The sequence below is a fragment of the Scyliorhinus torazame genome, chromosome 6, assembly GCF_047496885.1.
Source record: "Scyliorhinus torazame isolate Kashiwa2021f chromosome 6, sScyTor2.1, whole genome shotgun sequence".
Classification (NCBI taxonomy): domain Eukaryota; kingdom Metazoa; phylum Chordata; class Chondrichthyes; order Carcharhiniformes; family Scyliorhinidae; genus Scyliorhinus; species Scyliorhinus torazame.
In genome coordinates, this window is record NC_092712.1 from 59,749,800 (window position 1) to 59,765,144 (window position 15,345).

At 46.5% G+C, this 15,345-nt stretch overlaps 1 protein-coding gene across 1 annotated transcript in view; it reads right to left on the minus strand.

Moving 5' to 3' along the window:
* vipr2 (vasoactive intestinal peptide receptor 2) overlaps nt 1–14,935 on the minus strand; it is a 234,022-nt gene extending 219,087 nt beyond the window's left edge. Inside the window, exons 1-2 of the mRNA XM_072508244.1 lie at nt 14,716–14,935; nt 13,641–13,746 (exon numbers count right to left, since the gene is read on the minus strand). Of these exons, the coding sequence (XP_072364345.1) occupies nt 13,641–13,746; nt 14,716–14,766 (157 nt within the window). The 5' untranslated portion in view covers nt 14,767–14,935. The remainder of the gene's footprint in view (nt 1–13,640; nt 13,747–14,715) is intronic.
* Nucleotides 14,936–15,345: the final 410 nt, after the last annotated feature.

Here is a 15,345-nt window from a genome sequence, read left to right on the forward strand (position 1 = left end):
TTCAATCAATGCCATCGCATAGCCATTACATGCTCTCACCCTCCAACAGGATATTACGGTGTATAGCTCCCACTCGGTCATCGCACTACTGAGGCAACTGCAGACTCAGCATTTTACCGCAGCTCGTCAGAATAGGTATGAGATACACCTTTTGAACAATCCACGTCTGACATTTAAACACTGCACCACTATCAATCCAGCCTGTTTTCTTAGTGGTCCCCCTGTCCATGAAGACGCACCTGGCCACAACTGTTTAGCCTTGATTCAGGAAACTACCACAATAAGGGGCGATTTGAGTGACATTTCGTCAGAACAACCTGACATGATTATGTGTGGTCAAATATCCCACCGGGGTTTAGTTAATGACCTACTGCAGGCCCTCCTTATGCCCGCGCAGATTTCCGTTATTAAATGCGCTGCCCACAGGAATGGTACAACCCCAGTTGACGTTGGTAATGAACGAGCAGATTGTGCAGCGCGAACAGCCGCGCAAATTCAGCAAGTGATGGTGCCTAAGATGTTAAGTCAGACTAAACGATCTACTATAAATATGTCTGCTTCTGACAAGTCAATGCCAACCATCCAAGACGTCATAAGGTTACAGGAGGACGCTCCTGAGAGTGATAAACAAATGTGGAAACGGTTAGGTTGTACATATGACTCTGTTTCCTCTTTATGGACCACGCCTGCACATCAGACTTGTATGTCTGATGTGCTGGCTTTCTGGGTCATTGAATGTGTACACTTTGCAACTCATTGTGGGGCTCGAGGGACTAGTGATTTGTTGCTGGACACTTGGTGGCACCCTAAAATGCAGGGGTTGGCCCAAAGTATCAGTAATCGGTGTTTGATTTGTTAGCAATATAACACCGGAAAAGGTATCCCTTGTGGGAAGGGGCAAACCCCGTTGCCCAGTGGTCCCTTTGAGACGCTCCAAATGGATTACATTGAGTTGGAAAGGTGTCAATGTTATAAATATGTTTTGGTCATTGTGGATGTGTTCAGCAGATGGGTTGAGGCGTATCCGACTATCGATAATAAAGCTGCTACTGTGGTTAAAGTCTTGATGAGGGAAATCATTCCCCGGTACAGTATACCAGCTCAGTTAAGTTCTGATAAGGGGCCTCATTTTATTGGACAAATTAACAAGGAGTTTTGCTCCCAGTTGGGCATACGCCAGCAGTTACACTGTGCTTACAGACCGCAGGCGGCCGGGTTGGTTGAGAGACACAATCAGACCCTCAAAACTAAATTGGCTAAATTAAGAGCAGACACGGGACTGACATGGCTTAAGTTGCTCCCCGTTGCCCTCTTCCAGCTGCGGGTTACACCTGCGGGACCGGCCCGGCTCTCTCCCGCCGAGATTCTTTATGGCAGGCCTCTTAGAACTCCCTGGAGCCTGCAGGTTCCCAGACTGGTTCAGTTTCATCAGATGACTGAAGAAATGACCACCTATGTTCTAGCCCTCACGCAAGTGCTCAAGGAACTCCATGGCCAGGTCCCCGCGGCTCACCAGCCATTGCCCCCAGTACCTAGCTCACTTTCAGTCCAGCCCGGTAGTTATGTCATGGTCAAAAATTGGACTAGGAAGGGGTCGGAGCCGTGATGGGACGGGCCCTTCCAAGTTCTCCTTACCACCCCCACAGCAGTTAAAGTGGAGGGGCGAAGTGCTTGGGTCCACCTACATCACTGTAAATTGAGTCCATCTCCACTACTGTAAAAGGTCGGATACTAACCTGCCTCCCTTCTCCAGTGCTATTTTACAGGTGTGGAGGATGATGGAGTGGCTACGCATCGTCTGTCTGATATTTGGCCTCACTTCGCTTGGCGTGTTATTGGCGATGGACATGGAAAAGGGGAATATTATGTATCTGTGTAGCCCCAACCAATCTACAAGGATACATCACCTCTGCAAAGGTGATGTTCTTCGCTGCCCCCATATACGAGGACATGGTATCGACTCATGGAAGGTCATCAAAGTTAAGGAGAATGCAGGAGTCATGAAGCAGTTGCACCGGTCCCGGCGATGGGAAGGGAACATTATATGGACATTGCCTTGTTTTCGGAATACATGTAAATTCGATTTTGGATGTGTTAAGAGTGGTACAATAAAGGTAAAATCAGGCTGTCAGAAGAGTGTAGGAAGAGGCTATGAGAAAGAGAAAGGGACTAGAGAGAGGACGGGGCGTATGAGAAGGGAAGTACAGCTAGAACGTAGGTTACCGGGAGATACACTTAAGTTAATTAAAGGCCAAACTGAGGAAAACCCGGGTAGTATGAATCTCTTCTACCAGATTTACCACCGCTTGTATGGCCAGGGACGGGTTGTCTGCTACCCAAACCCCGCAGCGGTGTCTAGGTTATTTTCTGTTTCACCGCTTTGGGGCACTCCCCAAACGGTGGTTCATTGTCAGCATTCCGAGCCACTACCAAGCAAGTCACTCTTCCTTACGATCCGGGTTCAGCACCACCGGCTATTTGCCTTCCCCTTCCTCGGGATAATTCCCATTCACAGTACGATAGGCTGCGACGGTGGAGGGCGTACATACCTAGCCACTTCACTCCCAATAGGGATTCCCGGTCGTACGAGAATTGCTTCAGCAGTGAAGGATATGGCTGTTTGCTGGTAGAGGTGGACACAAATATAACATGTCTGGTTCCCACCTGTATGGACAGGAGGTGCCATATCACCCAGGCGTCTGGCCAATGCGTTTGTTACAACACCACTTGCGTTCCATTGAACGCCGGCCTCCAGTTCCTCTGTGGCTGGGCGAATGTCTCTCATATCACTGTTGGGAATAGGGCTTTCCGCATTGCTGGGTGGCTCGAATGGGCATTTCAAAGTTGGATAAACTGGGCTACTGGGAGGTCCTTACGCAACCGATATGCTGATTGTGATGCTAGCCTGCACACGGAGCAAGGATACTACTTTTTATTTAATGGCACAGCGACCAATGTTTTGTCACCCCCATTTCCCCGCCAAATTGCTATAGGGACTCTAGTCCCTACCACAGTCCCCTGCCCTTCGGCGTGGATGCTGCATAATCAGTTAGCACGCCGGGCAGTCTCGGCTGAATTTTGCGAGAACTGGAAAAAACCTCAGGTTCTCGCACCCACTCAGTCGGGTGGGGGATTCTGAGCGTATTGACACTGGGAGGTGTGGGGGGTTCCTTGGCTGTCAGTGATCGGAATTATTTTATTTGCGGCCATACCATCTTGGGAAATGAAACCTTGGGAGCCCTCGGGGCAATAACCAAGGAGTTGTCTCAGCTACGGTTGTTTGCAATGCAGAACCGGTATGCTCTTGACTATCTTCTGGCCCGTGAGGATGGGGTATGCGCCATAGTGCAGGGCAAGTGTATCATGGGAGTTTAGGACTTGACCGCTAACATCACTAAATTTATGGATCGCATATGGGATCACTTGGACGGGATGCAGGATCCTGGCTCTTGGGGTAACTGGGGATCTGGAGGATGGAAGGACTGGTTGATAAATATGGCCATGTATCTAGTGGTAGCTATCGGCTGCATCTTTGTGGGCCTGGCCATCCTTAAATGTGTGATGGGTAGAATGCGGGGTGCACTGGATCAGATCAACGCCCCAATCACCGCAAAAAAAAAATTTAACTGTTAAAATCCATGAGGGTGAGGCAGATGAAGGGGGGCTAAGACAGGAATTGGAAATGCAGCGACGGATCTTTTTAGATGAGGAACCGTAGCTATGGATTGGATAGTTCGGTTATCATGGAATGATAAAAGGAGGGAATGACGAATGTGATATAAAATAGTTACTTTAGAGATATTAGTTAATGTAATGTAGAAATAAGCCTCTTTGATTCTGGCAGGTAGAGACAAAGGGATTTGAGACCGCATGGAAAAAGCAGGAAGAGGTGTGTCTGTGAGAGTGATGCTGCATTGATAGGGGCCGGAGAAAGGGATTGGAAGTGAGCCAATCAGAATAGATCAAACAAGTCAGGAGGGACATAGGATGACCTATGGGTGTCGAGTATGTGAAACATGATGCCATTTGAATGTATGAGTACTGATCTCTTTGTCTGGGACCTTCACTTAGTTCCCGGGACTGCAGACAGCAACATGTTGTCTGTATCACTGTGGACTAGGTAGCTTGCAAGCTGAATAAAATAACTTCTTTTTACTTGCAAATCCATCTCGACTTTTATTGAGGCCAGACTGACGGAGAAAGAAATTTGGAAATCAACAATCCCAACTCCTTATATTTTAAAAGTAAATAATAATATAATAATAATGGACAGTATACATCACAATACAGTTTAGAGTTTATAACACAATACCTACAAAACCTTTCTGGAACTTTGGGAGACTCAAAGCCTAACCATTGTAAACTCAGAGATGCTTCCATTGTCTCCGAGGGTAAATACCTTACAACATATTCTCAGTAAAACAATCTAAACTCTCCTTTGATCTCTAACAATCAAACTGCTTAGGCTTACTATCAGGCGGACTTCAGAACACATCACATGATCCTCTTCATTTACCCAAACTTTAAAGCTGCAGTCCCAAAATATAATAATCTTATAAATCTTATAAGGCCCACTGCATTAAGTGCTTCTAATGTACTTGAATGGGCAATGGTGAGACTATTATGGGATCAAGGAACCCGGGGGCAGAAATCACCCGAAAGATGCTGGCCAATCAGCAGACAGCAGCTGTAGATACTCAGCAGCGCCATTAGGGGAACAGTGGCTGCTACTGGTAATGCTCCCAATCGAGGCCCAGGTTCGTCGTTGGCCCCCACACAAAAATGATTGATGGTGGGAGAATGAGGGAGGCGGGAGAAGGGGTTGGCAGCAAGCTCAGGGGGTAACTGTCAGTACGTCCACACCTTCTCAATGCCTCATCTGTCACTCAGGCACTGAGTGCCTTTGAATGAGGAACCCAACTGATAGGGTTTACTCTCAATGCTCCCCAGCTGGCAGTCCAAACAGCCACCCTCCACTGGGTAAATACCAGCGGTGGCGAGGTGAGGCCATAGGGTGGGCATTAATTGGCCACTTAAGGGCCGCAATTGGCAGGGTGGCAATGTTGATCACGGGCCTTCCTGCCCCGGACTTAATCAGGGCAGAGGCAGGAATGCGATGGGGTTCCCATCTGCCACCCTCCCGCCAGATTAAACGCCTACCTCGCCACCAAACCCACCATGGGGGGGGGGGGGGGGGGGAGGGGGGGGGGGGACATTAAATTCCCACTAATATGTCCAATTGGCATCCTGCGAGTTTACAGGGAACAACATTCGGAGGTTAGCACAGCTTCTAACTCCCAAAAGCAGTGAAGAAAAAGTAGAATGACGACTGTCGTCATTTTAAACATCGGCTGCGAAGATCATTCAATATTTAACATTTAATTCCAGTTTAATTCGCTTATAACCAGTGCCGAAGTATCTTTAAGAAGTTTGGGCTTTGGTAATGTTTGGTTTCTCAAGAAATGCTTCACAGCTCCTCCAGCTATCGAGCGGCTCAATGTTAACTTTGGCTTGCATTAATGACAATTAAAGGAAAAAGGGTTCACATGCCTCAGCTTAGCTTCGTACTTGTGGACACTAGGTTAAATAAATGTAACATTTCACATAATGATTTCCATGGTCACCGCACTGTCTCACGCTATGTCATTAGTCATTGTGGGAGCTGGATTCACATCGCTGCTCCCGTCATTTGTGGACATTGAACAGTCTAATGTCAAATCAACATGGGCCTGCAGCCCGGACTTGTTTCGTTACTTCAGCTGTTGGTTGCTGGGAGTCAATTTTCATAGATTTTAGCAAGGACGCGGTGTGCTGAGGAAGACAATGTGCAGTGCTGAGAGTTGTATGCTGCGGATTGGAATGTTTCCTCAGAGAAACATAACATGAAGTGAAGGGTATACAAAAGACAACAGCAACGTTTCGATTCAGTCACTGAATGTTGCGTTCTCAGGGCATTTTTACAATGATATATTGATTCAAACAGCTTATGACACTGATGTGCACCCGCATATAGAACTTCCAATCTGATGGGGATTTTATGAGGGTTGAAACTCAGTCACATGTCAGAGGTACTGGGTGTTGTCACATTTAGGATTGAAAAGATGCTGTTGACCCCCAAAGACATTGGATTAGTATAGGTTCATCAATTATTCCATTTGAAACAAACTATGCAGAAAACTACATGTTAAGATTTTTAATTTTTGTATTATAATCTGTGTGTCATCCCAAAAGCCAACTTTAACATGTATAGAAGAAGCATATATTGGATGAGAGGGTTTGAAAATTTTCCAACTAACGGAAGCTTATTGAGGGGAAGAATTGTCAGGAGTGAAGACATCAAATCTCGCTAAATGGGACACCATTTCGTACATATTCAGGTACGTAACTTGTACCTTCTTAGACGACCACAGGAATTGTGGGCTGATGGGGTCCTACTTGGAGCGATGTTTATGGAGTCTTTTCAAGTGTTTGTTCATCAAGGCTAAGATTGTTCTCCCCGCGTCTGCGTGGGTTTCCTCTAGATGCTCCGGTTTCCTCCCACAAGTCCCGAAAGACGTGCTGTTAGGTAATTTGGACATTCTGAATTCTCCCTCTGTGTACCCTAACAGGCACCGGAATGTGGGGACTAGGGGCTTTTCACAGTAACTTCTTTGCCGTTAATGTAAGCCTACTCGTGACAATAAAGATTATTATTATTATCTCTGGGCTGCTGAAGGATGTGCCATTTGCAGAAGCTGCAGGGGAGGAGGGGCAGTTGGAGATTGCTCAGGGGGTGAAGGGGGATGAGAACCAGAGGCGGGAAGATTGATTAGAACATCGGCGTTGCTAGACAGTGGAAGAAATGCATGAACCAAAGCTGTTAGTAACTTTGAACAGTTTCAAGACTGGATATTCGGGCTTTACCTTGTGGGAGGATGTTCAAGTTTATTTATTAATGGAATACGCTGTTATTTTTTTCGGAATTGGGTTCCTCTCCTAATAGAAAAAACAGTTGTCTTTTTTAAAATATTCAACATTGCAAATAGTCTTAGAATCATAGAATCCCTACAGTGCAGAAGGAGGCCATTCGGCCCATCGAGTCTGCACCGACTCTTTGGAAAGAGCACCCTACCTAGCCTCCCTGCCCCCCCCCCCCACACACACACACCCTGACCCCATCCCTGTAACCCCACCTAACCTTTCGGACGCTGAGGGGCAATTTAGCTTGGCCAATCCACTTAACCTGCACATATGTGGACTGTGGGAGGAAACGCGTGCAGTCACGGGGAGAATGTGCAAACTCCACACAGACAGTCACCCGAAGCCGGAATTGAACCCGGATCCTTGGTGCCGTGAGGCAGCAGTGCTTACCACTGTGCCACTGTCAACCTTATTTAAGGATGGATTATTTTTTTTTAAATTCTGTCAAGAATTACAGCTCCGGAATATAAGAGTCACATTATATCCCTACAATTGGATTGGAGTTAAAAACCTCTCATTGTCCATCACACCCTGTCAGGTTGTAGCTGTTACCAGATGAAATGGCATTCAAATGACATCACTGCAGCAAGAACAGCACTGAAACCAATGAGGTTACTTCAATTTTGGACACCGGTAGCATTGTGGATAGCACAAATACTTCACAGCTCCAGGGTCCCAGGTTCGATTCCGGCTTGGGTCACTGTCTGTGCGGAGTCTGCACATCCTCCCCGTGTGTGCGTGGGTTTCCTCCGGGTGCTCCGGTTTCCTCCCACCGTCCAAAGATGTGCAGGTTAGGTGGATTGGCCATGATAAATTTCCCATAGTGTCCAAAATTGCCCATAGTGTTGGGTGGGGTTACTGGGTTATGGGGATAGGGTGGAGGTGTGGACCTTGGGTGGGGTGCTCTTTCCAAGAGCCGGTGCAGACTCGATGGGCCGAATGGCCTCCTTCTGCACTGTAAATTCTATGAATTCCATTTACAAGTTCCTTATTTGCCTAACAGGAAACAAACATGGATCAAAACAAAAATCAGTGGCAGCATTTTTAGGACATAATGAAGGTGATTTTAACGTGGCCCACAGGATTAGGTAACAACTGTTTTGCAGCCAATCCGATATTGCACTCCACTGACTTTAAGGCAAAAAGCTTGGGTTAAAATTAAAATTAATGTTAAAATTACCTTGCGGCTCTCCCAATAATGGGCTTTTTAAAATCTTGATGGAAACAAATATCTTTAAATTAAGTACTTGTTGGATGATTTGAAAGGTAGCCTGTTTGCCTCATGTTCGGTTGAATGAGTCTTCACCTATTTCCATTTGATTTTTAAAAATGTCTTCTCACGATTAATCGCACTGACCCCCATCTGTGCAGCTTTTAGGGTAATCCTGACCTACCGTTCCCCTCCTCTCTCTTTGTTTCACCCTGTCCTATATAGAGGCTCCCTCCTTTTCCCTTGGGCGATACGGTAGCATAGTGGTTAGCACTGTTGCTTCACAGCGCCAGGGTCCCATGTCTGATTCTCAACTTGGGTTACTGTCTGTGCGGAGTCTGCACGTTCTCCCCGTGTCTGTGTGGCTTTCCTTCGGGTGCTCCGGTTTCCTCCCACAAGTATTGAAAGACGTGCTGTTAGGTAATTTGGACAGTCTGAATTCTCCCTCTGTGTACCCGAGCAGGCGCCGTAGTGTGGTGACTAGGGGATTTTCACAGTAACGTCATTGCAGTGTTAATGTAAGCCTATTATTTATAATAATAAAGATTATATAGTTCTGATCAAGAATCCCTACCTGAAACACTAATCAATGTTCGTCCTTTCTTTTGTTCACGTGATTTTAATTTCACTGATTTATTTTTGTGACTTGAGCCTCAATTTCCACCTCTACTGACTGAGTTAAATTTTCTAATCTCCTGTTGTCTCCGCAATACCTACTCCTGTCTGAACCCTTGTAGGTCACATTATTGTCAAATTATGGATCGATTTGTGTAGTGTATTATGAAAAAATAGATCGAGACAGCAGAAAACAAGTTTACTTATGTCTGTCAGGAAAGGATGACCTTTCACACCAGCCTGGGCCATGCTGCTAAAAATGCCGTCCCTATTCCCACCCCCGCATAAAGAAACCTCTGATTGGGGATTGGGGTGTATTAAAATCCAATTAAACTGTTATAAGCCTTTATTTAAGATTGTCTGTTTTAGAATGTTCAGACAGTAATCATGTAATAATGTCCTCCCCTTTTCTCAGTTACTACATATAAACATCCTGAGGACAATTTTTAAACCCTCAGCGACACGTGGGTAAGGGGAGAAGTGTGAATGTAGGCCTACAGGAGTTCGCAGTTTTAATGTGGAGCCAGGGAGAGGATTCCTCCTCAGACAAGACTACATTGTGATTCCCTTTTTGGTGGCAGCCTTGGTTTAGCTGCTGTGCTGCCCAGAAAACTGACCGAAGAACGCACAGTATAGGCAGGCATGAGGCCTACAGGCTCCCTGGATGCCGTTCCTACACAGGCTAAGCGTTGCTCAAGCTTCACAGCATAGCGGGACCTCACTGCCTGTGTCACAGCTGGAGAACTTGGAGCTGCACAATCCGATTTCTGGGTGTTTCTGTTTGGTATTTTTGGTTAGTTTATTTATTTTCAAAATACCAAATTGGTGAAACCTTTCTGCACAGCAGGCATTTATGATGTGATTATAATGCCAGAGGAATTCCACATGACGAATTGGAAACATTTAAAATAAAATAAAAGCTCCATCAGTTTGCATTCCTTACAGACTAAACCTGGTCACCTCCTCACCTAAAGCACTTCCCTCTACTTCTCTTGCGTTCATCAGTTTGACGTGCGTGTAATCGTCAGAGAAAACTCTACTCAGTCTCTATTTTCAAGTAGATAATAAAGCAACATATATTGAAGCGAAAGATGTGGAGCTGTAACCCTTCCACCCTTTGCTAAACCCTCACCAGGTGCCTGGAGACTGTCACTGTCATTGATGGCTCTCGGTATTTGACTGCGTAAATCAAACTCAGGTGTCATCATAAACAGGATAAAGATCACCTATTTTGTTTGTTTTTAATTAAAACTGTTTGAATTAAAACTGTCAACACGACAAAAAAGAAACATATTTCCTGCATTATAATGGTGACTCCTCTCAGAAATACTCCATTGGGGGCGGCACGTGGTTAGCACTGGGACTACGGCGCAGAGGTCCCGGGTTCGAATACCGACCCTGGGTCACTGTCCGTGTGGAGTTTGCACATTCTCCCTGTGTCTGCTTGGGTTTGTCCCCCACAACCCAAAGATGTGCAGGCTAGGTGGATGGGCCACGCTAAATTGCCCCTTAATTGGAAAAGAAAAATAATTGGGTACTCTAAATTTATTTTTTTTAAAGAAATACTCCATTGGCTGTAAAAGTGCTTTGGGATCTCCTGGGGTTGGGGTTGCTATATAAATGCACACCGTTCTTTTATCGGCAAATACTTCAGTTTTTGTTTAATGTTTACACTCCCCTTCATTCATCAAACTTTAGTTCCATTTCTCTTTTGTGTAATTTGTAGAAGGCACAGTTTGCATACCAGTAATATAGGGTAGCTTAGTTGCTAAAATGAGCGAAGAATGTAATATCAGCAGTGAAAAAGTACTGGAGAAGCTTAAAGGACTAAAATCTGACAAATTACCAGGACCTGATGACCTTCCTCCTAGGATTCAAAGAGAGATAGCAGCAGAGTGATTTTCCCAAATTCCCTAAATTTTGGAATGGTCCCAGCTGACAGGAAGTTAGCAAATTTAACAAGAAAGGAGGGAGAGAGAAAAAAGTGAACTACAGGCCATTTAGCCTGTTGTTGGGAAAGTGCTGGAATCTGCTATTAAGGAAATCGTAACAATGCACTTAGAAAAGCATCACGTGATTAGAGCAAGTCGACCAGACTTTACTGAAGGGAAATCCTGTTTAACAAATTTACTGGAGTTTTTGTGAGGATGGAACTAGTAAGGTAGATAATGGAGAACCATTAGATGTAGTATATCTGGATTTCCAAAAGGCTTTTAAAAAGGCGCCATACAAAAGGTTAATAGGCAAGGTATGTGTGCATGGAGTTGGAGCGAATACATTAGCATGGATAGAGGTTTGGCTAACTGAAAGTAAGCAGAGATTGGACATAAATGAGACTTTTTCCAATTAGCAATTAGTGCACAGTGGAGTGCCTCAAGGATCAGTGCTGAGGCCTCAGCTACTCAAAATCTATATTAATGACTTAAATGAAGAGACAGAGTGTAATGTTCCTATGTTTGCGGATGATACCTAAGAGGAAAGGTAAGCTGTGGTGAAGACACTGAGATTTTGTAAAGAGATGTAGACAGGCTAAGTGATAGGGCAACAAATGGCAGATGGATTATATTGTAGGGAATGGTGAAGTTGCTGACTTTGGTCGAAATTATAGAAGAGGTGAATATTTTTTAAAAGGTGAGAAACCCGTAAGTGTGGATGTTCAAGGAGATTTGGATGTGCTCATACAAGAAACGCAACAAGCTAATATGCAGGTACAGCACGCAATTAGGAAGATAAATGGAATGGTTGTCTTTATTGCAATGGGATTGGAGTACAAAAATAAAGAAACCTCCGTACAACTGAACAGGGTTTTGGCAAGGCCGCTTCTAGAGTACTCTGTGGTGTTTTGGTCTCCACATTTAAGAAAGGATATAGTTACACTGGAGGCGGTACAGCGAAGGTTCACTAAGTTGGTCCCTGGGATGAGGGACTGTTCTATGATGGGAAGCTGAGCAACTTGGGCCAAGGGGCAGGCGTTACACCTCCTACGATTGCCTGGGAAGGTGCTGTGTCTGACACATCTCCCTTATCTCTGCCCTTTCCCATTCCTCTCCCTCCCAGAAACATGCTAGGGTCCCCCTTATCCTCATTCTTCACCCCACCTATCTCCGCATTCTAAGGATCATCCTCTGCCATTTCTGCCAACTCCAGCATAATGCCACCACCAAACACATCTTCCCCTCACCTCCCCTGTCAGCATTCCATAGAGACTACTCCCTCTGTGACACCCTGGTTTGCTTTTCTATCACTCCAAACTCCTCAACCCCTTCCCATGGCACCTTCCCTTGCAATTGCAGAAGGTGCAACATCTGCCCCCTTTACCTTCTCCTTCCTCATTGCCCTGGCCCTAGCATTCCAGTCAACATTTCACTTGCACCTCTTTCAATTTGGTCTACTGTATTTGCTGCTCCAACTATGGTCTTCTGCACATTCATAGAATCATAGAAATGCTACAGTGAAAAAGGTGGCCATTCGGTCCATCGAGTCTGCATCGATCCTGAAAGAGCACCCTACCGAGGCCCACTCCTCTGCAACACCACCTAACCTTTGGACACTAAGAGGTAATTTAACATGGCCAATCCAACTAACTTGCACATCTTTGGACTGTGGGAGCAAACAGGAGCACCTGGGGGAAAGCCATGCAGAGACATGGAGAACGTACAAACTCCACACAGCCAGTCCCCCAAGGTCGGAATTGAACGCCGGTCCCTGGTGCTGTGAAGCAGCAGTGCTATCCACTGTGTCACCGTACCGCCCCTTGGAGAGATTAAACACAGACTGGGTGACCGCTTTGCGGAATACCTTCACTAAATCCGCAAGCATGACCCCGACCTCATAGTCACTTGCCATTTCAACTCACCATCGTACCCTCGTGTCCACATGACCACAATGTTCCAGTGAAGCCCAATGCAAACTGGAGGAACAGCACCTTCTGCTTCGGCACTTTACAGCCTTCTGGACTCAACAGTGATTTCAACAACTTCAGCCCCCCCACCATAGGACCATCTGTCTCTCGTTCTTTAGTTTTGCTTTCACAGAGCACCGGCCTTTGTGCTCCTATTAACGCACGCTGCTGTCTTATTTTCTTTAGTCTTTAACACTCCAATTGCCTTGTGCTCGTAACAACTTTGTCCGATCTCCCCTAGTTCCTATCTATCTTCAGCTCTAAAGAAGTCATAGGAAGCGGAAACATTAACTCTTTCTCTCTACCGATGCTGCCAGACCTGCTGAGTTTCCCCTGCACTTTCTGTTTTTATTTCAGTGTGCTGCATGGTCTACCCCGTTCCTATTCACTGTGTTTTTTCTATATATTTTTTTATATATATATATGTAGCACAGTGGTTAGCACTGTTGCTTCACAGCACCAGGGACCCGAGTTCGATTCCCGGCTTGGATCACTGCCTGTGCGGAGTCTGTACGTTCTCCCCGTGTCTGCGTGGGTTTCCACCGGGTGCTCCGGTTTCCTCTCACAAGTCCCGAAAGACGTGCTGTTAGGTAATTTGGACATTCTGAATTCTCCCCCAGTGTACCCGAACAGGCGCCAGAATGTGGCGACTGGGGGCTTTTCACAGTAACTTCATTGCAGTGTTATTATAAGCCTACTTGTGACACTAATAAAGATTATTATTAAATGAGCTTACCCAAAACTCATTGGGGCACACGTTGCGTTTAGGATGTGCTTGCGTGCAGCACTGAACGGTTTTCGTGAATGTTTGAAATGTTTCACCAGGTTAAAGAAACGCTGAAAATCCAAGTCACCAATTCCCCTGGGTTTGAATGGATGGATTCCATTGAGTGATTCCGGTTGCCTCTCTGCCCCCCCCCCCCCCCCCCAGTGCCAAAGGGGCAGTCTCCTCACCATTGGAGAGATCCGTGCTGTTGAGTTGGTCCAGTCGAGACAGACAGCGAAATTCCTCCTGCTTCAACTCCAGGTATAGTTGGCATTCGGAGTGGATGCCATGCACCTGCAGCAGCCAATGAGAAGGGAAGAGATAGTTTAATACACTTCACCTCTCACTCACTACACTGAGCTGTCGCCTGCCAGCACTATTAACACAGCTAGCAGCCGCACAGGCAGCCTGTTGGGGACCCCTCTCTGCTGGTCTACGTGCCAAGTTAGAAATATCATTGTTTAATGTTAGCTCACTGACCTGCCTGTGCATTAACTCTAAACCTGGGCCTGAAAGTTCACGCGCGCACACACACATCTATTTCAATAGAACATTTAATACACTAATTCCCTTTTCTACATGAAAGCAGAGACAGCACCCAGAGAAATGATTCCGTTGGTTACCCCCCCCCCCCCCCTCTGAGGAAGCCCCAACATGTTGGTGAACATTCCCTCATTTGTTTAAACGGCACTTTGTGCTGGCGACAGCCAGGAACGCAGGGAATTCAGAGTGGGAGCCTGGCTGAGGCCGTTCGGCCAGAGAGGCTTGATCTAGTCTGCATGTGGATGCTGCGAGATTAGAGGGGATGTGGCAGGGCCCGGTGGGGAGAGTTTGCAAGAGCAGGGGGACACAGCGGCAGGTTACAGGGTCAGGCAGCAGTTACACAGACATCAGTAATTCCCATGTGTCCCTCCAAAGACAGCGTGAAAGGCAAGCTGCTGGCTTGTCCTGATATCTGCTGCCCACTGGATAAATAGTATATACATTTATATTATATATTGCATCTAAACTATCATTCAAAATAATCCGAAACCACAAAACACCGTAAAAGGCAAAGGGTTAAAACAGTTTTAAATAATTGTCAATTGCCCATTCCCTCTTTCCACAGAGTTATCCATAACAAGATTCAGGTTCATTACCAACGTGAAGTGACCAGCGCTGAGGACAATCCTGCCCAAGTTGGCTGTAACATCGACTCTCACTTTTGAAAGTCGGTGGATCCACTGTGTCTGAACATTTGCAGCAGGCATTCCCCAAACTTACCGAAACCAAGGTGGAGAGGGTCAAGGAGATTGCCAGCAGAATGTCCCTCATGGTGACAGGTCCCTGGGATGTGCTGGTGTGCTGTCAGCGCAGCACCATCCGATCAGACTGCAGCGAACGCTCTGACAAGGGGGATTAGCAAGTTTGCAGACAGCACAGTCAGTTCCACCTCTCACCAGCCAGCCTCCCGCCTGGAAATCTCATTGAAGACAAATTTAATTCCAAGTGATTCATTAGATCGCTCCTCTCGCCCCCGCCCCCTCTTCTCTCCTCTCCCTCCATTCCCTTCCACACTCTTCCCCCCCCCCCCCCCCTTCTCTTTTCCTCCTCCCAACTCTCCCTCTCTTTCCCCACTTTCTCTTTCTCCCCTACTCTTCTGTTTCTTCCCTTCCCACCCCTCTCCCCCTCTCTCCTCTCATTCCCTACCCTCTCCCTCCCCTCCACTCTTTCCCCTCTCCCTCCCTCCACTCTTTCCCCTTTCCCTTCCCCTCCCCTTTCCTTTCCCCTCCACTCTTTCCCCTTTCCCTCCACTCTTCCCCTTTCCCTTCCCCTCCACTCTTCCCCTTTCCCTTCTCCTCCACTCTTCCGCTCTCCATCCCTCCACTCTTTCCCCTTTCCCTCCCCCCCACT